Here is a 24,661-nt window from a genome sequence, read left to right on the forward strand (position 1 = left end):
GTTATATTTAAAATTAATAAAACATAATGTATGCACTCTCCAGATGCAAGACTACCAGTATACAGTATTTAAAATATATGTTTTAAATTTAAATAAAATAGACACTAAAAGAACCCAATAGTGTAGAGTTAGCTTTTAAAAGGTGTCATTATTAGGCTGACACCTTTCAAAATATTCTCCGTTGTCGAGGTTGTGGAACTATATGTCTAAGTTGTTTCCGGGAACGTTTTCCATAGAACATTAGGATTAAACCAAAATAACGTTTCAGGGAGTAAAACACTAAAGCTGTATATGTGTGTCTAACACAGGGAGCGTTAAAATTACTACTGTGTTCGTATAAGTACTTTACATATATTTACTTTATATAAAGTCAGCAGTTGTAACCCCACGGCTTAGATTAATAAAAAACAATTAATATTTCATCGCCATCGTCCCCCACGTAATTGCCAGTAAACAATAGGCTCACATGTATAGCCAATATGTCTGTCTGCAAGAAAACGTCTATTTTGTAACCTGTGAATCAAGCTAATATAACAAATCTAAACCATCACTGTTTATATTATCAGAGCTTAATTGTCACACAGGCTAAATAAAACTAGCAGCAGAATGAGCAATATCTACATTCAAGAGCCTCCAACCAATGGAAAGGTTAGCGCCACTTTTTTTGCTATCGTAAATTGCACATTTTTATTTTTATTTAATGTGCAATTCCAACAGAGGCCTTTAGTGCATGTTTTAGATGTGTTACTTATTTCGTGGAAGTGTCACCTGAAAGTTGACAGATGTTAGAATGTGATGTGCTGGAATCTGTTCAGTCAATCACTCGGTCTGTGATATCTCCTCAGGTTCTGTTGAAGACCACAGCAGGAGAGATTGACATCGAGCTGTGGTCTAAGGAGACTCCTAAAGCATGCAGAAACTTTGTGCAGCTGTGCATGGAAGGTAAGAAACGAGCACTTCAGATATCATACAAACGTAGACCAGTCAAATCACAATTCATTTCCTAGTAAATTCGGACATTTTATTATACAATACACAATTGCCTGGCTTTTTAGATGCTCACCTTAATTTGCATGAATAGAAATGTTTTTGTTTACATTCTCAGCTGCTTATTATATACCTCTTATGTATAGATTTATAAAATCTAGCCACAGTTTAGCCAGATATTAATGTAGGATGGCTTTCGAGTTTCAATCATTCATGTTGTTTCTGAACGTAAGCAAGTTACATCCAGGATGAATAAGTGCACAGACAAGAGTCAACAAAATGATTTTGTGTTTCTAGACACATAAACATGACTTAGTTTAAGTTCCTCCAAAAACAGACCTTGTGTCTACAACCCTTGTTGGATAATTTCTTCTTTTTTCTCAAGGTTACTATGATGGCACAATATTCCACAGAGTGGTGCCAGAATTCATTGTTCAAGGTGGAGATCCTACTGGAACAGGGACAGGCGGGGAATCCATCTATGGCCGCCCTTTCAAGGTCAGACTGTTCTCTCCTTGCTTTATTTATTTTTTTACATGTCTGTATAATAAATGTTGAAATTGACAGGATCATAAATTTGAGCATAAATATTGGGATATGAAATAGAACAGTCCAAATGAGCATCATGAAGATAAAGTTAGCTTTAACATCTTTTTATTTCTGGGTTTTAAATTTGTAGGATGAATTCCACTCCAGAATGCGCTTCAATCGAAGAGGTCTGGTTGCTATGGCAAATGCCGGGCCACATGATAATGGAAGTCAGTTTTTCTTCACCTTGGGACGAGCAGATGAGCTCAACAATAAACATACCATTTTTGGCAAGGTGGATCTGAAATAGTATACTATAAAATTAGTATATAGTAGTACATTCTTGACCTAATCCTTTCTGCACTGCATTTGATGAAGTATGTTTTTTTTCTCTGGATTTAAATGTAGGTCACAGGAGACACTGTTTATAATATGCTGAGATTAGCAGACGTTGAATGTGACCATGACGAGAGACCTCTCAATCCCCACAAGATAAGAACCACTGAGGTATTTTTACATTTCATTTTTATATTCTCTTATTTAAATATTATTTAGAATTTTATACATTTCTGTCTTGGGACATGCAAGTACTTGTGGCTTTCAGTAGCCTGGCACCTCCAGAATTTTTAATAATTGTGGTCCCTAAGGTTATTGATGTGTAAAGTGTTCAAGGATTTGTTGCCTACTGTTGCCTAGTGAATAGTGCAGTAGCAGCATCTTAAAACTCACTATAGAGGACTTCAGAAAGAGCAGGAAGACCCCAGTTGGTGACTCTTACCAACCTAAAATCATCTTAGATTAACTGTGGCTTTCTTCTCTAATCTAATGTTTTGTTTGTTGGTCAAATGCTGATATAAAAACTTCTTTTCCAGGTGCTTTATTCTCCTTTTGATGATATTGTTCCTCGTGAGACCAAGAAAACCAAAAAGGACAAAGACAAAGAGGAGGCAAAGAAATCCCAATCAAAAGCCACCAAGTAAGTCTGTGCTACGGATGTAATTATACTAAATATTAGTGACTATTGTTGATGCTTCTCTATCAGCAGTATTTATATTTTTGTAGAAACTTCAGTCTGTTATCATTTGGAGAGGAAGCTGAAGAAGAAGAGGAAATGGCGAACCAAGTCAGCCAGGTACCTAATCACAGTCTGTCTGTACCTTCACTCCTTGACCTGTAACAATGGAGAACAGTTGCTTTTTTTTCTCTAGTTAATGTGTTTAGTATTTGTAATGGTTCTAGGTGATTAAGTATAATTTTTAAGTTTACATATAATGTCATAAACCATTGGAATAAGGACTGAATGGAATATTTGTTGTTTTATACAATGAGAGATTAAACGTTAACAATGTGTGAAAACAAGCCTAGTTGCTCATCATTGCTAATGTTTTTTTAGACATTAAAGGGAAAAAGCAAGAGCAGCCATGACCTTCTGAAAGACGATCCCAGACTGAGCTCTGTTCCAGCAGTTGATAAGTATGGACAGTAATTAAGGAATAATTAATTACTCATTGAAATATTGCATTGAAATATTTCTAAACCAATATTCCGATGCTATAAAAGGAAGAAAAAGAAGGGGGCATCAGGAGATTCAGCTGAGGTGAGGTGGACAAAAAGTAGTTTTTCTCCAAAGAAAGATTCCAGTCTTTTTTTAAACCTTAAGGTCACGATGTTCATGCAGACAGATGACGAGGCTGATGATGATGAAGCTGACAGTGATGGAAATGAAGACTCAGAAAAGAAAGAGAAGATGAGAGAGCTCATCAGTCAAAAGCTAAAGAAAGACAAAGGTGCCGAGAAAAGGACGGAGCCCACTGAGGAGGAGCGAGGGACAAAGAGCAGCCGCAGGTATGACTGCATGCGTTAAGACCAATGACACTCGCATTCATAGCCTCTATATAGTGTCAGGCTTTAAATAGAATCTACAAAAAAACTGCACCAAGCTACTGATTTTATTCATAGCTTCAGATTTATCAGGAAGTCCCTCCTAGATGACAGCCTCCAGGGGGCGCTCTTGGTCAATGAAATGAAAGTAGATCCTCCAAACTTGACGTTATTTTTAATTCATTCAAGAATAACTAGACAACAGATACAGGAAAGATGAAGGTTCTTTATCAAACATTTAGATGCTCTAGACACACCGAAACCAGCCAGTAACCAGTTCTAATTTCTGGGTCTCTGTAGGAAGTTGTTTCTTCTCTGTTCCACTTGTTAATCTGATGAGGTGATAATAAAACTACAAATTTTAAAAAGAGCTGTTTTAGGTGGAAATACGGTTAGGCTACAATGTTGAGTTAATGTAGTAAAAATACACATTTAGTTTTTAGGAATGAAATATATTAATACAAAAAACGTTAAACCCTGGTAGGAGTCAAGCTTTTCCATATTGCAGCTTTAGCCATTTTTTCACCCCACTATTTTGTAACACTGCAAGTTAAAGGCCTCTTCAGCCCCAATGCTACAAGTTGATGCGTCCTTAACTTTGTGTATTCTTGCTTTTGCTGTATTTGATACATTTCCCACTACCTGTCCTTTAATCACAGCACATATTGACTGTAGCATTGTTTTTCCGTGCTTACACGATGTTGCTACATTAATTTCTGTCCAGAGCTGCAGTAACTTTCTGCCGAGGTCTTGTATTGATGATGGGGTAGCTTCTCTATCAAAAACCCAAACATTTTTTTATCAGTAAAATGTGGTGCTGGTGCTGTCGCTCTTCTCACTGGAGCAACATCAGTGGACCTGCTATTTGAAACAGGAATGTTGGCACTCAACACAAGTTACTTACTGTGCTGAAGTAGAAGCCACCGGTGCATCTGTCCGAGCCGAAAGTGTGAGTGAAGCGAAGGCGATGGTGTGTGAGACAACATTAGTATGAGAATGGAGCTAGTGATTTATCTTTCGTCCCTCTTTCCCTCTCCTCTCCCTCATAACAGGTAGCCCTCAACACACATAATCAACATACCCTTCTCTCATACGTGCTAATGGGATAAGGAGCAGGCCTGAGTTAGTGTGTGTGTGCCCTGACTGACAGCCAGCCCAATGCAAGCAGACTGTAGTATATTAAACACAAGCACAGATTGTTTTGCTACAAGAACTGAAACCCAACACAGTGGTTTGTCTTGGCAGGGAATCAAAGGGCAGGCTGGTAGGTACAATGTAAGTCCAGGACAAAGGGGCCATTGTTGCAGAGTGAGCTCTGCTCTATCGCCGCTGCATTGCTTTTCGCTTCCCGTTGCTCTCCACACAAGGAGGATCACCAACGGGTGTCTAGTCACGTGGGAAAAAAGGGAAGAGGATGTTAAAAGTAGCGACGGTTCTGTCTGATTAGCTCCTCGGATTCGTCTAAACTCAGATAAACTGCATGAAGGACGGTTGTGTGGGACCTGCAGGTTTCAGTCGAGAAAAAACGTTAGAGTATCTTTCATCTCGCGTCAAAGCTGCGCAGACAACCTTGAAATTAGGAGTCTCCCTAAAACCAAAATAGTTTCTACATCAGGTCAAAACTATCTCACGCTGCAGCCACATGTTATTCCACTGTAGGATTCCATCAGTGCAAAATACCAGGATCAAGTTGCCAAATAATCTTTAAGGATTGCAAAGATCAATCACAGTCAATCAGATTAGATCCCATGTGATTGTGTCTCGGCTTACTGTGACGTTTGATTCTGGGTTTTATTCTTACAGACCGACACCTATTTTATGACTATTCTGTCGCAACTGATCAAATCGGGCTTTCCTGTTTTTGAAGCAGTCCTCTGTGGTGTGGGGGGCGGGGGGGAGACGCTGCTGAATGAAGTCCCAAAAGCACTGAATGTGGTACTCTCCACTTTTGTTAAACCCGACGGGGCATGACTGGGGAAGCAAAACGCTTCCATATGGCCGTGGGACACACTGTGAGCTGCCTCTGCCAGCAGGACCTGGCTCCCTCTGCCGCGTCTGCTAAATGCTTTTCATTTGCAGCAGCCTGAAGATAATGACAGACCTGCACTTCCTGTTATTTAGATCAATGGTTATCATATATTTATAAAATCTGCACAGTGGTAGGACTTTAATAGATTGTGTTGGAATCCAGGTGCTATTGCATCATTGTGATATTACTGTACCCATTGTGCTGTGAAATAAATAACAGACTTTATTATCATTCTTAAAGACCAAGGGCTTATTTGTGCCAATAAAACCACTGTAAGGCAAAGAACCTTTACATGTAAAAGGACCAAAAAAATTCATATTTTGAACAATTGTTTATATAAAAAACAAATTGAAACATCAAATATTCAAATAAATAAGCCGCATATGAGCATGTTGCTTATTGAATACTCTGGCAATTAGACTAATGAATAAATGCTTTACTCTAAACCTCGCAGACAACCTAAATAGGACATCAGACACTAATTATCCCGACCAGGCAGCCGTGCCCTACATGCCGTGTCGCTTTGTAATAATTGGCTGCACCTGTCTCTCGTCATCGGTCATAACCCGACACATTCTCAGGGAAAGGTTGGCGAGATCAAGAAAGCATTCGGCGCTGCTTTTGTGCAGAAAACTGCTTGAGTTAATCCAGTTCTTGGCAACAGGATTGTGTATGTTTTGGAACCGTGAGGTTTACACACCTCTGGACCGCTGTAGCGTGTCTGCCCCATGTGGGGCACTGGAAAGACATTCACACAGCAATGTATGTCCAAGATGCACGAAAACCAGCGGCTGTTGGACGCTGATCAAAGTCGCCGTGCGCTTTTATAGTTTCGTCAAACAATCGCGGCAATAGAAACTTTGTTCCATCACGAGTAATTAACAGGATCGATAATTGCGCTGGAGACGAACCACTCCGTGCATGTGTAATGTGTGTCTAGGTCACTCTGCAAAGTCATGCAAATTCCTGTGTGAAGGTTGGATTCCTCCACCACAGCTCACAGTTCTCCTTGGCTCCTGACCAAGCCATGGAGAGCCCCCTGAGGGGAGTTCACCCAGCCATTGTGTTATTCTAGCACATTCATCCACATCACTTGCTCACTTATTAGACTGGTTTGGGTCCGTAGTGTTGGCGGGGGGGACTGTGGCTGCCTCCTTAAAGTGTACTTACTTTAATTAAGGTGTTAAATTGTTCTTTTACATGTACATCGTACTTATTGTGGTCACAGTGGATTCAGTCGAACTAAAAACACTTTGATCTCGCCAGTAATTAGGTTTGTTATAGTAAGCGGAGGCCTGGAAACCGAGAATTCAGAGAAGTCCATAAAAGGGAAGGATGCCTGTTTGTACCTTCTGGAAAACGACTGAAATGGAACTTCAGTCATCACTGTTCTATTTTACTTCTGCCAGACACAGAGTATTAAATGCAAAGTTCTGAAACGAGACCGACTTCTTGGTCTACTGCCAATCGCTTCGTATGCTTTCTTTATGAAACGTTCATCATCCACAACTCTCTGGCTTTGACTTTTTAATTTATTTCTGGAAATGTGGTGCAGTAGTAGCTGGCAGCCCCAGGTAGACCCAGACCCAGAGTCTCGCCACCCGGCTGCTGCATCGAGAAATCTTTTCTGTGGCTTCTGGACTAAAGGGGCTTGTGCTGAAATTCCTTCACATCCGTTTCCACCTGTTGAATTTGATTTGAAGCTTGGCTTGATTTGTCCATTTGGCCTCAGTCGGTGTTGACTTTGGAATTGAGTTTGAGTCTGCTAATCGTGACCTATGACTGGTTTTGGGGCTCACTTGGTCAAGTAGTCACCTGGATGTGGCAAGTCCTTCACAACCCCCCTTTTAAAATCCCTCAAACTGAAACATTAACAGTCATTAAGTCACTGACACAATCATTTGCGGTGTCATGTGAGGTTCTTGAGAGGAATTTGCTGAGCCCCAAGGTGTGTCTCAACAGGTGTTGTTGGGGCTTTTGCTGTCCTCTCTGGCCTTTCTCTTTATTGACACGAAGGCTGTGGAGCCAATTGTTTGAGCGTTGCCCTGGATATGTCTCTCGCTTGCCAAAAGGCAGCATGTCAGGACAGGCCAAAAATGAAAATGCAGGCCAGAGCTTTCCTCACCCTAGAATATCTGTGTACAACCTAACACCTCAGCCCCACAGAGAACGAAAGCCTTGAGTTTTAATTTGAATGTACAGAAACACACACTGGGACATGAAGGAGTTAGACGTCTGAAAAGGTGTTTGATGATGGTACGATCACTGTTTTTTGCACAATCACTGCAATTATGCATTGTACAAACCTTCAAGCAGTGAATAAAGGTGTAGCAGGTGGTATCTGGGTGTGTCCCGTGGATCTCTATCCAGTATAGCAGTTATCTAGTGTGGCCCTAGAAAGACGATAATTAGTGCAAGCTCTAATAAATCTGCCAAATACTATACAACTACACGATACTGGCTAATATTTACCCAGTAATGACTCGACCTTTGTCTTATGCTATATATTCTTTTTATCATGGCCATATACTCCTGTGTGTGCGTGTGTAAAGTCAAGTTGTATCCTCACATATGACTGGGTGGGTTATTTTGCCCAGCTCTGGGTTGTCACAGCTGAGTCACATTACCAAACCTTATAAAAAACAGTGCTTCCCAGAAAAGAGGCCTGTTGTCATTGCTTCTAGACAGCGCTGAGCAGACCACTTCCTCACACAGGCCGGGGTCTGTGTCTGCCAACCGGTTCTGCACTTGGCAACTCGTCCTGGAACGGAGGGAGGACCAACGACTGTATGTCTGGCTCAGGTTCATCCTCCGGAGCAGCAGGGAGGCCAACGAGGACGAGACGCGACATCAAGTCACAGCTGTTCATATTTGCTGAGGCCCTTACTGTAAAAACATCACTCAGCCTGTTGAACTGTGTTTTGCTACACAGGTCACAAATTGGACAAATGTAACGCGAGTTAGCTGGCTACAGACAGACACATGAAAGGTTCCAGATAAAGGGACTTAAATGAATGTCAGAGAAGCACATGTAAGAAACGAAAGCAGCCATTGTTTGGTCTGGAGATGCCTCACATGTTTCTCGAGCAATGACCCAGCTCACTTGTGCGTTGGGGCCCAAAAACAGAGCTGTGACACACAAATATCCACACCAGCCTCGGTTCTAACCTATAGAATGTAGCTTTGGAAAATGACTTGAGGAGGAAAGGACCATTATTTATTCTGACATTTAAATCATGTTTTATTTACCCCCAAAATTGTCTCTGGACATAAAAGTTTGCGAAGCCTAAAAGCCTAGAACTCTTGTTTAGAAAGAGCAGCAACTCTATGATGAACTGTATATGCATTTTTTTTTTTTTTTTTTTTTTTTTTTTTTCTAAAAGGCCTGAGCCAAAATTCTGTTATACGTCATCGCTGACTTTTGTCTCTGGAGCTGTCGCCCGTTCCCGTCTGTTATATGTAAACCTTTTTATATCAGTTATATATGTTGAGTTAAAATTCTTCAACCTTGTTTGTTCCATCACAGTGATGAGTTACGGAAGGAGGCGCGGCAGCTAAAGAAGGAACTCCAGGCCATAAAACAGAGGAAAGAAGAAAGTTTGAAACCTGCAGTAGATGAAGTCAAAGAGGGTATGTGAATTTATATATATTAGAAGATTTGGGATGTTTTAGTAATATATATATATATATATATATATATATATATATATATATATATATAGTTATTCATAATAGAGCACCAAGAATGAGCAGAGCCTCTAAGAGGGTGGTCTGTGCTACATTCTCTGCTAATGGACACCAAGACAGGCAGCCCTCTGATTTTGTCAATTAGTGGCAGACGCTCTTTTTTGCGCCTCAGGGGTTTGCATTTTTGTGTTAGCCCTTGCAGATAATTGCATAGGTCCAAATTGTTGAGTGGCCACCACGGTCGCACACGAAACCCTTTAAATGTTTGTGAGTTCGCAGCTTAGGCCAGTGTGATGCTGTTCAATTCTGCCCCCAAGTCTCCTCGGGTCCTCACCACACTGCAGTCTATCACGATGCTGTCAGGCTTCAGATTATTGCTGGTGCTGAAGAGCATTTTTGAAAATAACAAAAGCCGCTAAGGCACAGGGGCGAAGATGAGGTTGGGTGCGTGTTCCAGTGCAGCACAACACAATCGATTGCAGGGGCTTGTGCAGCCTCACTTTCACTGAACACTGCAGCGGGCTTTGGTTACTCACACATTGTTTTGCATGGTTTGGTGTTTTCAGATGCTGAGCTCCTCATGAATAACTCGGTCAAAGGTTTAAGTGAAGGAGCACGAAACACAATCATTACATTGTGCTAAGATTAACTAAGATTGCCTTGGTGTCCCTGCTGTCATGCCTTGCTCTTAGTGATGTCTGCACGGAGTTACCTAACTTCCACAAACACTCTAAGCATAAAGACATCCACTTATAAACTCGGTTGTTCAGTTCATATCAGCTCTGTATTGTTGCACCAAGTGGCAACGAGCCTAAGCGCCACCATTATCTCAGCAGCTATTTGAACTCTACCAGGGATCATTGTTTTTGCGCCTCTCTGGCAGCTGGACCAAAGGCAGGAGATTCTTGTAAGAGTTTCTCATTACATTTTGGTGTTGGAAGCAAAAGTTAATTCCATTAGATGTCATGGGCCAATGGCCACTGCAGGGGAGACAGATGTCTGCTCAGATGCTTTAAATCTTGAAACTCAATTCAGCCACCGAAGACCAGTGTGGCGAGGGCCCATTTTATCTCCTTCCACTGGAGAGGCTGCAGAGCCGCCTAAATCATTCCTCTGGTGCGCTGCTCTGACCTCTGTGTGGAGGTCAGCCTCTAATTGATTTCACTCACATCCCTGTAATATTGAGACACATGGTAGAGATTGGAAATAGAAATTATAGTATCACATAGGTCCAAGAGAATTTATTAAATCACTTAATTGGTTATTGCCAGTTAACTTTAGTTGTTGTAATGCTGAGGACTTTATGCAAACCCTTCTAGTCAGTTAAAAATAACCAGCTTTTTATGATTGAAGAGTGTCTTTTAAAAACTTCAGGATCATCTGATGTAGATGAGTTTTGGAGGACATTTTTAGATGTGTTTACACCTGCTCACAGCAGGTTGCTTCACAGCTCTGACCATGATTTTTGATGGTTGGTATTTTTGCTGAGATCAATATGACTCAGCCTGATCTACGAAACACTGCAACACTGCATCTTTGAGCAAAATGGTGCTCGCTGGTCTTGTTATGAATACGTTAAACAAACTCCCATGTCCAGACATTTTCCCCGCAGTGGTCTATTTTCTCCTGCTGTAACATTATATGCTATAGCTGATCTACATTTCCACATGAAAATGACTAAGTGCCCATTCCTCATCCACCGGGAGCCGCCTGCACGGCTGGCATGTGCTCCGCGTTACACTTCGCTGGTGTAAAACGCAAATTGTCTTCACCGTCGGCTAAACCACTTTTTTTTTTTTTTTTTTTTTTTTTTTAGAGGTTTTTCATTTATTTTTTTCATCAGTCATCACTTCAGTTTTCATCACATGAATTATTAGTCTGGTTTTCTCCTTCTTGGTGTGACCGCTGGGTACCACAGCCAAAAATAAGAGAACCGTTCTGAAACCACTGTCCATTCAATACCTACCCTAAATGATGTGGCAACAGACTTTATCCCACTTAGGTATTATGCAGGTTATGTCTGTGCGCTCGGGGTTTTTCTTACACTGGTGCCTTGTCAGTCACGTTGTTGACTTTGAGGAAATGTTGCAGCACGGTGATATTTGAAACTCCAATTGCAATGCGATTAAGATTAGCATGATGTTTGCCTGCTTTTGAGCAGGTTGGGCTTTTCACCGAGAGGTAAACAGTTTTGCTCAAAGCATAATTGAAGACGCATAGGGAGAAAGCGAACCTTCAATCTGTCCACGACAGCCTTCCTGTTGCTACAACATCAGCAGCTTGATTTGTAGCTCCCCTGAGCCCAGGTGACGGGAGAGGGCAGGAATGTAGTTAGAAAGGCCATCAAACGCAAGGATAGTAGTTAGTGACAACAGCTGGAGAAGGTAGTGTGTGTTCCTCTTGTAGGACCTTAGGGCATCATCATTCAGCATCCAGCCTGTCACAGGCTGCAGCAGAGATGCGCGGGGGAGGGGGGGACTGACTGACCTGACGGGATGGAGCCGATCACGTGTTGTTCTCATAAATCAGGAGAGAAGTTTGCCCCTGAGCATCTGAGCAATTTTTCCATGCTCACATTGTGGGGAAAGTGTGCCACTTGGATTAAGAGGGCATTTGAGTGAAATATTTTCCACGAGACAACTTTCAGACTTGCATTTTACATTCTCACAGATTTATTGATTGCCATTTTAAACTAATAACGTGAAATACGCGTTTGTTTAAACAAAAACGAGTGCGGCTGTTCATTAAAACTGCAGCTGCAACTGTGTGTGTTGCAAGGAAAGGAAACCATCCTCCCTGTAAAACAGTCGGAAGGCGCAGGTAAGTCATGGAAGCTCAGCATTTAGGTCAGAACACTATCGAGGCATAACGTCACGGGCCCAACTCCGTCTCAGTCTCAGGTCGTGGACGTTTCATCTGCTTGATAACCCAAAACATATGTCAAAAAAGCAGCAACGCGGGATGAGAAGTGCATTCAGGAGCATTCTCACGAGGCCACTGTGAATCCTGATCTTAATCCAGTTGAACATCTACAGAAAGAGCCCTGAACCTGAGGGAATTAGAGCCGTGAGTGCACGTTTCAGAAAGCGCTAATAGCACTGCTTGATTGCAAAGAAGAGGATGTGACACAAGATACTGGGTAGAAACCTTTGTCCATGTGTGATGTGTCGTGTAAAGTAAATGTCACTCACCAGTAAACACCAGTGAGTCCGTTCTATTAGCAACACTGCCAGCACCACCGTATTCTTTCCTCCTCCCATCATTCTGGTAGAAGTTAATCTTGGTTTTCTTCAGCCCACTGCTCTGTATTTACGTTTGTGAAGGTGTCTCTTGATTGTAGGTTTTCCTGAAATGCCACCCTTCGTCTGAGTCTTGATGTTGAGATGCAGTTTCTTATTTCAGCGGAACGGAGTGTTTGATGTTGTTTCAGCCTAATGATGCTGTTTGCTACCTGCATTTAGCTCTGATAGTTTTATTTTAAATCCATTGTAATGGATCCAGGCATTTTGTCTGACATTTTCACAAAGTCACTTGGTGCAGTATAAAAAATTGTCTGCCCAAGATTCCTGTATTTTTTTTATCTATAAATGAGTTATAGATTAAAAAATCGATATATTTTTTTATCTATAAATGAGTTACTTTATATATTTCTTCTTCATAGTGTTTTCTTTACGTTGTCCGTGGTTGGTGATGCAGCCTGTGTGACCTCACATTCATTTAAGTATCTAATGTTTTATGCTTTATTTTACTCCCCAGTGTCTTATGTTACATTACTTCTGTAATTTAGTGTTTATTAGTAGATTTCTATGCACTTAGTCTTTTCACAGTCAGGTCCTCTGTACATGATTAAGTGCTGTATAAATAACTACACTTTAACTCATCCTATTGCAGCTCTTACTAACTGTCGAGCAGCGACTGTTTTCTCTGTTACCTCATTTATTTGGTGACGCTGTCTCTGAGCTCGACCAATGTGTGACACCCCTTTTTTTGTTGTGGAAAGAAAGTCTGCACCGGGCTGCGCCAGACGGTGGTCACCGTCTGCCTCCGTGTGACTTCACCGCTGCACGTCTGAGCTGGGAGGTTTACAGAAGCGCGTTAACTGCCTGAGACACCGCTGTCAGTGCGCTGATTGTCTCGGCTTTCATTCGCGATGAGAGACAATCCTACACAAGCTGCAGAAGAGGGCAGCTGGCGGGAAAAGCGTTCTAGCAGAGGCTGTCAGTGCTGAGACATTACTCCAAGGCAATGATCAGACCTCGTTATAAGTAGCATCGCTCTGCTAGTGTGCGCCTCTCTTTTTAACCCTCAAGTTCCAAATAAAGCCACAACTAACAGTTATATTAAGTTAATTACAGATATAGTTACAGCCAATATAATGTCAGAAGTAATGAAAATTGTCAGATCAACATGATGTCTGTTCTGCAGTTCTGGTGAAGTTACCCCTCAGTTTAGTTCAGATATTTATTCGGATATCTATCCATCTGCAGTCTTGGTAAAGACTAATCCACGGTAATGTCCTACTCATCCTTTCAGCAGATAAAAAACCAAGCAGCGAGGCTGTGGCTGAGTATCTGGAGGGTAGAAAGAAGTATGACGAGCTCAGGAAGCAGAAACTGAAGAAAGGCTCCAGCCGTGAAGAACAGGTAAAAGCGTTTGATCTTCAAATAGAGATTACAGGTATTTCAGCAGACAGCCTGGGGGTTGTGTCATCGTCAGCATGTGTCTTCTAATGACGTCTTATCCCCTGACCCTGTAGACGATGGCCCTCCTCAACCGTTTTAAGTCCAAGCTGTCGTCGGCCATCACTGAAGCTCCAGAGGAGGATGTGGAGGAGTTGGCGGAGGATGATGACAAAGGATGGTCAGTGGGCCTTTTTATTTCACTTGGTTCCAAATCTCTCATACAAAGCTTTTACTGAAGGAAAATAAGAGCGGAGAACATAAAAAAGCCATTCACCCTGCCACCAGTCTGCCTAATGAGGGAGACTTACTGTAGCTTAGGCAGCAATGTAAAATACAAACACACCACTTAGAGTCAATAATGTGCAGGGTTTAAATAGGCTAAGAATAAAGGAAGCTACAAAGCAAAGTTAAAATGTCCCAAAGCAAAGAGAAAGTCCCCAGTGACCCTAATCTCCATCTGCAACTCTGACCAGCACATCAAAGAAATCATGAGAAGGCCTGTGACTTTAAAGGAGCAGCACCGAAGGAGACGCCAGGCTCTTTAGTCGGTGCAAGCACCATGATGGATTAGTGGTTTTAAGATGCGCACAAATCTTAAAAATGTAAAGCAAGTCACCAATAACTAGTAAGAGAGTTAGAGATGTAGTGTTATGAAGGCCAGTGTGACGTCAATTAGCGGCTCAGTTTATACATCGGAAGGTATGTATTTCAGCCACTTTCATGCAGTTTTTCTGCACTGGAAACACACATGCCTCTACGTTTTGCATTCTTAGTCTCTATTCCTGAAGTTGGTGTTTGGAGTCTAATTGCACACCTATGTCTGATACACACATACGTCTGCTCTTTAAAGTCCTGACTCTGAACAGAAACAGTGGAATAGTCACAGACGAGAATCATGCACAGCTGCTCCTAAAATCAGTGGCACCATGCGCTGCAGCAGACAGTAGTGATGTATGATGCAGCATATGGCCCACCAGAGTCCTGGGAGGGTTCAACGCGCCGTTGGCAAACACAGGCTTTGGTGGATGTTGAGGTTCAGGCATCTACACTGTAGTCATAAAAGAAATGCTTGGATATATTGCTGGTGTGATGGTAGACTGAAGAAAACCCTCTGTGTCCTGGAAACCACGAAGCCGACCTTTTTCCTGACCCGAAGTTTGCCTCAGGTTTTCTGGTAAATGTGTGCAAAGGTTCAAGTCGCGAGCATGTGTATGTCAAATAGGGATTTCAACCCGCAGCCACCAGATCGGCCATCAGGAAATCAGCCCTGACGCTGTGTTTTCCTCTTATATTCTGTTTTTCACCAACGATCTCCGGGTCCAACTGCACGGAGCAAGAGTTTGAAATGAATACCATGTGTTTGAATTTGAGCAAAGTGTCTGTGCGCGAGAGATTTAGAATAACAAAATCTGTAGTTGCTATTAGTCTCGAGAAGCCCCCTCGAATTGTAAGTCTGTCCATATGTGTGTCTGTGTGTGGGGGCCCTAATGAATATGGCGTTTGGAGCCTCTCCCGGCTGGAGACACCTCACTGCGCTGCCCCCGCCAGGTACTGAGAGGAGGGAGCGACAGGGGCAGTAGCAGAGCAGTCCTAGAAAAACACCAGTGGGAAATCTGTGCCAGTCTAGCAGCGCTGCGAACAGAATGTGGGTTACAACAGGTCAGACATTGAAAGTCAAGTCTGGGCCAGAGGAGGTAAACTATTCCATCTGTGTCTGTGTCTACATATCCCGACTCTCCCTCCTCCACCCCCCCTCCTCTTCCTCTCAGTCTCTGCTAACACACAGAGCCTCACACACAGAGTCCACATTCTCAGTGCCGCTGCTCTCACCGTCCCTCCCGTGCTCCTCAATCTCCACCCCTTGCTTGAGTTAAAAAAAAAAAAAGTAAAATAATGCAAAAAAAATAAATAGAGCCAAGGCTTCTGTGGCCTCTCGTCATGGCAGCGCGTTGTGGTTTCGATAAGGCCCCGAACGCTGGACTTCCACATCGCGTCTCGCAGACGCGAGGCTCTGAGGCTGCACAGCCGGCGGGCTGTCATCACCGACGCTGCTAGACAAATTATCAGAGGTGGCCTGCTCGCACAGCAGGAGTCCTCAGCGTCTGCCAGAGTCTAGCCAAGACATTCTAGATGAGCTGTCACAAGTCCTCTGTCGATTTCAAACGAGCGCAGGAGAGAGTGCAGAGTGCGCGCACGCAGCCAAGCTGCAGGCTCAGCCAGAAGCGGACACGCACCACATGCTATACATCAAACGCAAACTATTTTAAAGTACACAACAGAGAATAGGCAGCTTCTCTATTTAATACAGCCGGGTTGAGACACACTGGTGCACCCGAGGCCAGTCTGCACAGCCAGACATATTCAACACAGCGTCATGTAAATGTTTTCTTTCTGCTGCAGATATGAAAGGCCTGCTGGTCATCAGGGTTTGAGAGGCTGCGCGGCCTGACACGAGGCTGGGAGCAAAGCCTGTGATGCTGATGTACAGTACCAGGCCAAAGATTTGACACAACAGGCAAATTGAATGGGCGGCGGGTGGGGGCAGGAGTTTCTGTGACCACGCTTCACCTCTATGTCTCTGAATATAGTTTTTTTATGAACACACGGCTGTTTGGGACTGACCGAACGCCTCCCTGATGGTTCTGATACAGGATAAGGATCAAACGCCCACAGTGCTTTGCACCGCGCTGTAGATGTTGTAGATGTTGACCATGTTAGGTCAGCGGAGCTGAGGACACCGGCAGAGCCACAGACATCAGACAAACAAAGGAACCACAACACCACAACTCATAATTAACGGTTAAAGCAAACAGAAATAATAAACCCAAGCATACACGTGTAAAAAGAGCTGGATGCAGCAGCTCCTCGCCCACGACCCCCACCCCCAAAAGCAGCCTAAAAGGCCTTCTCTCCATGCACCACAATGACTCTGTAAGGCTCTGTAAGTCAGTTATCATTCAGAGTGTGGGTTTTTTATGCTCGGTGTGGAATGAAGCCGTTTGTAGCTGACTGACAACATCGCAGCGTTCCAGCTGAAAAGGATGCTTGCGTTTGACTTGTCACTCCTGCTTTGTTTGGTAGATTTTTTGATAACATGCATACGGCAGAAGAAGAAACCCTGTCAGCGGGGAGGGGTGGGGGGTGTATCTGTGACACTGATATCTCCCATGAGGAATGACCTGATTCTATAATGCGTTTTGGGGGGGAAGAAAGTGACTGGAGAAATGAGAGACACATGAGTGTCTGTTCTCTGGGGACCAGGGCTTTCTGTCAGGCCTTGAGCCGCTAAGCTTTATGTCCTACTACTGTATTTCTCATCTGTAGTGACAGAAGCCATTTAAATGCCTGCTTAATGGGTCTGGGTCATAGATACTGGCAGCTGTAGAGAAAGCAGTTTAAATATGGTAGTGCAAGTCTCAAGAGTCTTGATGTTTTAACCATCAACACCGTTTTAACCCTGTGCCTTTAATTCCAGCAAGGTGATGCGTTTACAGTGTGTTCAAATGCATTAGTGTCTTGGTATGAAATGGCTGCAACACCAAAGGTATATGTACTATTGGTTATATTACATATTTGGTTTAGGTTTAGTTGATTGCATCTGCATAAAATACTAGCACTCATTTTCACATACCAGGTCTTTTAGTCAGATGGTTCACATTCATGTTTGTGGGAGCGATACTGCTGATTTTCAGTTACAAACTGTTCCCTCCAGTTTGGCTCGAACAGATGATTTTTCATAAATGTCCAACAAGTCTGAAACTTCCTCATCTCTCCATTCATATTTTACCAGCTGTGAGGAGTTGACGTCGAATGAAGACAGCAGGCGATAGGCCCGTGAGTTCTGATCCAACTGCTCCGACACCGGTCACAGAGCCACAGACTCGATACGTAGTGTATCGTGTCCAGGAGCACATGTGCAAGTGGCCCAGACCGAAATGAAAATGTATGATTTGGTCTCTTCAAATATCTGAGAAAGAGAATCTGATCTGGGTCACTTGGCAGCAAAAGAAAACGAATTATGCCACTTCAGCATGTAATGAGAGGGAAGCCAAGGTGCTAAAAGCCAAAAGAGGCCATAACTGCTGGGTAGAAGTTGGAAGGGGCTGATGATTTAGTGGCGCTTCTGTCGCTCTCCTTTGAACTCCCTCCACCTCTCTCCGTCTGATTTAGGATGGGCCATGTTCTGCAGTTTGATGAGCAAAGCAGAAAAGTCAAGGATGCCAACATGCAGGACGAGGACACCTTCGAGATCTACGACCCGCGCAACCCCGTCAACAAGCGGCGACGAGAGGAGAGCAAGAAGATCATGAGGGAGAAGAAGGCCAAGAGGTGAGGTCGCGGGAGTGAAGGTCGAGGCCCGCGCGCGCCACGCGACCCAAGAGCTGCTGCTCCGCTTTTCCACAACAACATCTCTCGTGCCTCAGACATCTGGATTGAGGATGCTGACCTGAGCGCATACCGTCGCTGTAGTCTGTGATGGAAAGGCTTCTTCTCCTGGAACAGCTGTGCCCAGACAAAGCTCAGTTATTCATCACGTTTAAGGCTGTGGTCATAATAACAACTGAGGCAGCGATTTGATGACTGTACTTGTAAAGTTATTCACATATTCATTCTGTTTGAGTTGTCTAGAGCTTTATGTGGTTTAATGTGAGCATCACAGTAAATGACCTTTAGTTAACTATTATATATGACTTGATTGTGTTCTAATATTAAATAAACTGATTCTGGACTCAATCTTTTGCTTCTTATCATGTAAGCATTTATTTGCTAAATTGCTTTTAATGTTGAGGATAAACAGCGATGACCAAACTGAATCATTGCCACTCCTGCCTCGGACGCCCCTGGAGGAGTCGGAGCTTGTAAAAAAGATTTAAACCTAATACTTGAGCTCACAGCGGTGGATTTGAGGGTAAATGATCTGCCGCTGCCATGTGTGTGACCAGGAGCTGCGTTTGGCTAGCACTCCATTTTTTACTGCACTTCTGGGATTATACTTAAATTTTCATATGGAGCAGGAAGGAGAGTTAATATTACATTATGAGCCCAGCTCGGGCCGAGCCGCCGCAAATCTAAAACAGGTGATGCTCAGTCTGCGCCTCTGGGTCCGGGACAGGTTGAAATGTGCTGCTGATACGTAACGGGCAGAAATGCTGAAATTAAAGGTTGGGCTCACGTTTGTTCAAGTGTGTTTCAAAAAACACTTCAAAACTCTGTCCCAGACATCTGTGCATTCGCTGTGATCGTTCCCTACTGTTGATGGTGAGTCCTGAGGAGCATATTGAATGCTCCCCAGAGAAACACCACTTTTAGTTGCTGGTGGTGAGATAATAATAACATACAGTATGCTATTCTACAGCTGCCGTCTCCTGCCTGCGTTGGTAAATCAAAATATATATATATATATATATATATATATATATATATATATATATATATATATATATATATATATATATATATATATATATAAGTGATCTTTTCAGTGTCTTTGATTCAGACCATCTTTCATGACTTACATTAGTTTATCTTTCTGTAATTTGATGGAAGATTGGAGCCTCCACATCTTTTCCATTTAACCCATCCTTTTCATACACAGGTTTTTAAAAGGCCCTTCATTGCTGTAACTCATACAGTATGTTGGCCATGAATCCTCCCTCCATGGCTCATTCCCCAGGGTATGTGTGAAAGTAGGGAGCTCATCTAAGCACACCCACATAGGAGGTGTACTGATGAGTTTGTTTGATCACAGAGGAGACGTTTGGACAGACACAGCAGGTTTTTCTATGGTTAATGGGTGGTCAGAGGTGTCCTGAGCCTCCACTGTTCCATGAAATCCATCAAGCTGTTCATCCTGAAGACATTCCTTATAAAAGCAAACGTGATCACCAAGCAGCATCTCTGAGCTCTTACGTGATTACGACCTACTCATCTGATCCTGCAGGTTGATCCAGGTGAAGCAGCTTCCATCCATCTTTACTGGCCCAATGCTTGTCCCGATGACCCGAGTCATCCTCAAAATATTTTATTTTTTTAAATATCCTATTGATTTTCTGTTTATGTTTTTATTATTAAACTTTGGTTGCAATTAATGGAGCTTTGTATACAGTTTCCATACGTATAGTTTTACTGTATCAATCTGGATGAATAAAAACATTTTATCCTAATAATATATTGTATTTAAATACTGTGTTTAAATAGTGTTAGTTTGCTGTTATACTGTTAACTATGTTTTTATTGTGTTTACTGTTTTGTACAATGTATTTATTGTTTTTCAAAGTATTTTGTTTTGTTTCATTCTGTGTATCTACATGTATTTGTGGGGTGTTTTGTTTTATTTCATGTTTTTATCGTGTGTTTGCATTTTAACTGTGTATTTATTGTGGTTACTGTGTTTTCACTGCATATTTATTGTGTTTTACTGTGTACAGTATTCACTGTGTTAAAATGTGTATTTACGGTGTTTTTACTGCATTTACTATGTGTTCTTATTCACCATCTTGTTTGGTTTTGGTCTCAGCTGTAACAAATGAAAATCCTCCAGCGACCTGACTTTTCCACTGTTCGGGACTTTTAAAGATCAACCTCTATGGTCTGGGTGACGTTTTCAGACAATGACCTGTAGTTTATTTACTGGAGGCCGTGAACTGCAGTTAGGATTGGCTAAAAGGCTAACACCAGTTAGCTCCACTGCGCTAAAGCCATCCACTGTAAGTTAAATGCTTCAGTAATAGCTGCTAATTAAGTTAAACCATATTATTTGTCATCCTGAGTTGCTGGACATAATTTCCTTTAATAGTTTTGTGATATATCGTTAGCTAGCTGTTTAGTTGTTGTGTTAGTGGTGATATACATTGTTATACCAAGGCTGTGTTGAGGAAATTATAGTGATAAAAATATATGTGACTTTGTTGATGGCTGTGGTCATTTCACAAAGCAACGGAAACGTTGTGTCCTCATATGCTGCTTCATTTTATCTTTATTTAGCAAATGTATTCCAGTGACATATTACTTTGTCTGTATGGATTAACCCAGGCCCTGCTTGCTTTCCACTGCTCACTACTGATTCACCGGGATCAGTTGTGTTAAGTGACTCTCAAACTGAAAGATCCCAAATCACCTCCTGCATAAAACTCTTCTCTATAGTAACTCCTGCTGACTGAGTGAACACACATGTTGCATCAGTAGGGCAGAGATTCATGATTCATACTAAGGGATGATAAGTCTTAAAAATCTGTTAGTCTTTTTAATAATTAACAAGTTTTTTTCACCTTTAAAATGAATGTAACAGTATGGAGAAGAAGTGACTTAGTACTTTTCCAATTCTATGCACATTACAGTATACTGCGAAGTTGACCTGTTTGTGGACTATAACCAACACATCTTCAAAGGACCAGGCCAGAGCCGGAGCGATAATAGCGGACATGTTTGTGTGATGCAGAGCACTGCCCTCGCTTTGGGACGTTCACAATAACATTTTCATTCTTGTGCCTGTTGCCAAAGACAAAGTCCAAGCAAGGTCTGTCCATGAAATTATCACTACCACAGAAACTGGACGGGACTGATCAGGAATGAATACTATTTCTCAGAAACGGTGCACGCAAAAGGAAACTAGTCTAAACAATAAATTAAGTCCAGGACTATAACTAAGACCAAGGCTGAACTCAAAAAAACAAACCTCAGGGATACTTCACCTCAAACTGAAAGAATATTTAGCATTGAGTTACACAGAGGCAGTTTTCAAACCTTCTATTTCCATTTAAGGTCTTGGTGAATGTATTCCATATTGTGTGAGAGATTACAAGGAAGTATAATGGGTTCTGGTGGAAGCATACAGATGCATGGCTAGCGGAGACCGTAGTGTGGTTTAGCTTTAATACAGTTGCTAATGCCAAGCTGTCATGGGAGCTACACAGTGCGGGTGGTCATTGATGTATCAAGAAACACTACTCTGCTGGTTTAAGTGAATGTATTTATTCTGGGCCGTGGAACGGGTATAGAATCAACCATACCTTCCCACTCAAGGACATTGTTTGGCAAAGTTAAACAGTGTTTCAGCAAGTCCCCAAATACATTTGAATGAACTTCACCAAAGTCTTATTAATGACTTGTTTTGCTTTGTTTAGTCATTGTCATTGATTGTGGCTTCGAGGGTATTCGTTTGTTGGTCAGTCTAAGATTTTGCATCAATTATTTTTTTGTTGTGGCTCTGTACATGCAGATACTAACGGTTAATAGGAGACAAATCCATATAAAGTTGTTTATTAATTTGAATGTGACACTTCAGGTGAATACAATGTGGATGCATCATGACATTTTGGGCAATAATTACTAGAAATAATAACATCCTGTTTTCGTAAGATGGATTGGCAGGATGTTTTATTTAACACTTACGGTTCCCACAGCATGAAATCTAATGGCTATGTTGATCCCCGGAGGTTCTCCGTTCTGTCCTTTTCCACACATTTGGCTTTTGTAACCGAAGCTCTTACCTGAGCCTCAGGCAGATTTCTCCAGTTCAGACAGTTTTGCTCTCATGGCAGTGGCCTCTATTGATCCTACAAAGGGCTGAGGTCAACTGGTTGGGGGTAAGGTGGTAGTTAGACAGACATTTTCCGTTTTTTAAAAATTCTTTTAAATTATTTTTTCTTTGCAGACACTTGGTCAGAGGATACTTTGAGAGGTTATATCATGAATGTCCAACACGCTCGCACTATTAAATAGGATGACTGAGGATTCATAAAATCCTTTGTCACCTCCGAACATAATTACAGCTAAAAGCTACTAAAAGAACGTTTTAAAGAGCCTTCACATCACAGTGGAGCCTCAAGGTTACTGTCAGACGCTCAGTCTGCCTCCACTCAGTGTCTGTTCACGTTCACGACCCTGAAGGACATGTTGGCTATGAAACGGAGACAGACGTAGCATTACAGCATAACTGATCAGAATAATGACCGTGAGCGTTGCCGCTTTCTCTACATCTGTATCATTATCATTTGTCCTCATTAGCTGCCTGTCATTTATTAGTTGTGGGCAGTTGGAGCAGAAAAGGCTAAATCCTGACATAAGTCATTCTTGATGGATTTTATAATGCTCTCAGCTGAGGATGCCCTGCATGCTGTTCTACACAAACGGTGACACACAACATTATTCAGGCTCATCCTTAACCAAGCAAGAGCTCTTGGCTTAACTCCATTGGCCTAAGTGATTGGCTATTGATCTTTTATATGCTTAATCCACTTACCTGCCATCTTCCCTGCTGTCAGATAACATTAGAGGAACAAAGCCTCATCCCTTTAAAGGTGACCCAGCTACCTGCTGATGCACAACACAGGCCCTAAATACTGTAGTTGAGGTCTGGGACACCCCCCGAAAACTGTGTTGCATCAGTTGTGGTGACAATCATGTCTGAGTAAGTGCATTAGGTTGGAACTTGTTATAGTTAAGCATTTAATCAGTAAGGCAATGAATGGACTTATGATAACAGACTCTTAACCCGCCTTTTTAACACAACCTTTCTAAAACACTGTATACGTTTCCAGACTTTATTAGTGGATATTTAATTGCGTTAATTTAAAGCAAACCTAAAAGATTAATCTATTAATAACAGTAAATTAGATACACACAGAGCCACATACTTGAATTCACCTACTTGACATCCTCCCAGTATTTTGGATGGGCCGGCTCTTGGCATCTCTTCTGCAGCCTCCGCTCAGGCCTTTGATGTTGTCCATGGGGGTTCAGTCTAGGTCTCGGCTGTGGGAAAGAGCAGCGAGGGCTTAACAAGACAGAGCCCACTAGATAGTAGGTGCTGGAGGCATGACCCTCCACTCCCAGGCTAGCATTCTTTGCTGTCAGACCTCCCAGGTCAGCGCATGCATTGTCTCCAGCAACACCATCTGGAGCCGTTTCTCCTGCTGCACTGTGTTCAAAGTGTCTGCAACACTTCAAGAACTCATCAATGACTCAGATTAAGAATGATAAACCCTTAGAGAGCTATGCAGTTCATCACCATACTAATCCTCACACCACCCACTTGGAGGATAGCCACTGTCTTGAAGTTTAGTGCTATGGTATGTCCTCAGGACCATCAGCCAAGACTGATGCCACAGACACGGAACTTCAAGAGCAGTGAATGAAAAGAATGAAAGTTCAACAATTCTTTGCAGGCATTTGTCCTCTGTTTTACACCTTGTTGGATGTTTTAACACAGTCACACAACAGCCTTTTGTGCACATTCTTATAATTAATAGTACCTTATCACTGGTGGTTTTGTGCTGTTCCCGCTGTGAGTAGATGCCATTTAGAGAGCAGCATCCTGAAGAAGTGGAGACGTCTGCTCTCTCTTTACTCTGCACCTCTTATCGCCAGCACCCTGTGAGCTCCAGGTCTCATGGACCTGATGTCCTGGGAAAGCACCATGCTACTTCTTTTGTCAAATACACACAAAGCAGCTAAGGGCTAGTCCTCTGGACTAACATGTAATTATAGTAGTCTGCATTTGGTTTGAAAGACTTTCTTCTGCACTTGCACTATGAACCAGACTGAGCTTGTGACCAATAGAGAACCTTTGTTGTTTCTGTCTTCATCTCTCTCGAGCATTGCAGCACAACTGATCCGAATAAGAACCATAAGCGTTCTGCAAGCATCTGTATTGTTATCATTTGTCCTCATTAGCTAGCTGAACCTCTCCACCCATGTTGTTCCTGTCTTCGTCTCTCCCAGCTCTGCAGGTTAGGACTAATGAAACCACAAACCCCTGCAGATGGACCCGTGCGGGAGACAGGAGCCGGCCCAGACATACAGGTATTTTAAACAGGCCATTTGTCTGCCTCTGTGATTGGACGCTGTGGATCAGAAGGAGACAGCG

At 42.4% G+C, this 24,661-nt stretch overlaps 1 protein-coding gene across 2 annotated transcripts; it reads left to right on the forward strand.

Moving 5' to 3' along the window:
• The first annotated feature begins 440 nt into the window (after positions 1-440).
• On the forward strand, positions 441-18,528 carry cwc27 (CWC27 spliceosome associated cyclophilin). 2 transcript variants are annotated; one of them, XM_029170117.3, is made up of 14 exons: positions 441-648; positions 846-942; positions 1,373-1,485; positions 1,667-1,810; positions 1,924-2,022; positions 2,388-2,491; positions 2,578-2,647; positions 2,909-2,988; positions 3,076-3,112; positions 3,194-3,360; positions 8,952-9,055; positions 13,646-13,755; positions 13,869-13,972; positions 17,965-18,528. In XM_029170117.3, exons 1-14 carry the CDS (start codon positions 607-609, stop codon positions 18,125-18,127), a joined length of 1,434 nt encoding a protein of 477 aa, XP_029025950.1. In that variant the 5' UTR covers positions 441-606; the 3' UTR covers positions 18,128-18,528. The 2 variants fall into 2 exon arrangements, with proteins under 2 accessions (XP_029025950.1, XP_029025951.1); XM_029170118.3 differs by having other exon boundaries at positions 13,649-13,755.
• The last annotated feature ends 6,133 nt before the right edge of the window (positions 18,529-24,661 follow it).

The sequence above is a fragment of the Betta splendens genome, chromosome 12 (assembly GCF_900634795.4).
Source record: "Betta splendens chromosome 12, fBetSpl5.4, whole genome shotgun sequence".
Classification (NCBI taxonomy): Eukaryota; Metazoa; Chordata; class Actinopteri; order Anabantiformes; family Osphronemidae; genus Betta; species Betta splendens.

What these genes read in the sequence shown, in the direction of transcription:
- cwc27 (XM_029170117.3), top strand. Translation starts at nt 607, where the DNA reads ATGAGCAATATCTACATTCAAGAGCCTCCAACCAATGGAAAG. An exon ending in AACATACCATTTTTGGCAAG is followed by an intron (nt 1,811 to 1,923) that starts GTGGATCTGAAA and finishes ATTTAAATGTAG; the next exon opens with GTCACAGGAGACACTGTTTA. An exon ending in GAGGATGATGACAAAGGATG is followed by an intron (nt 13,973 to 17,964) that starts GTCAGTGGGCCT and finishes CGTCTGATTTAG; the next exon opens with GATGGGCCATGTTCTGCAGT.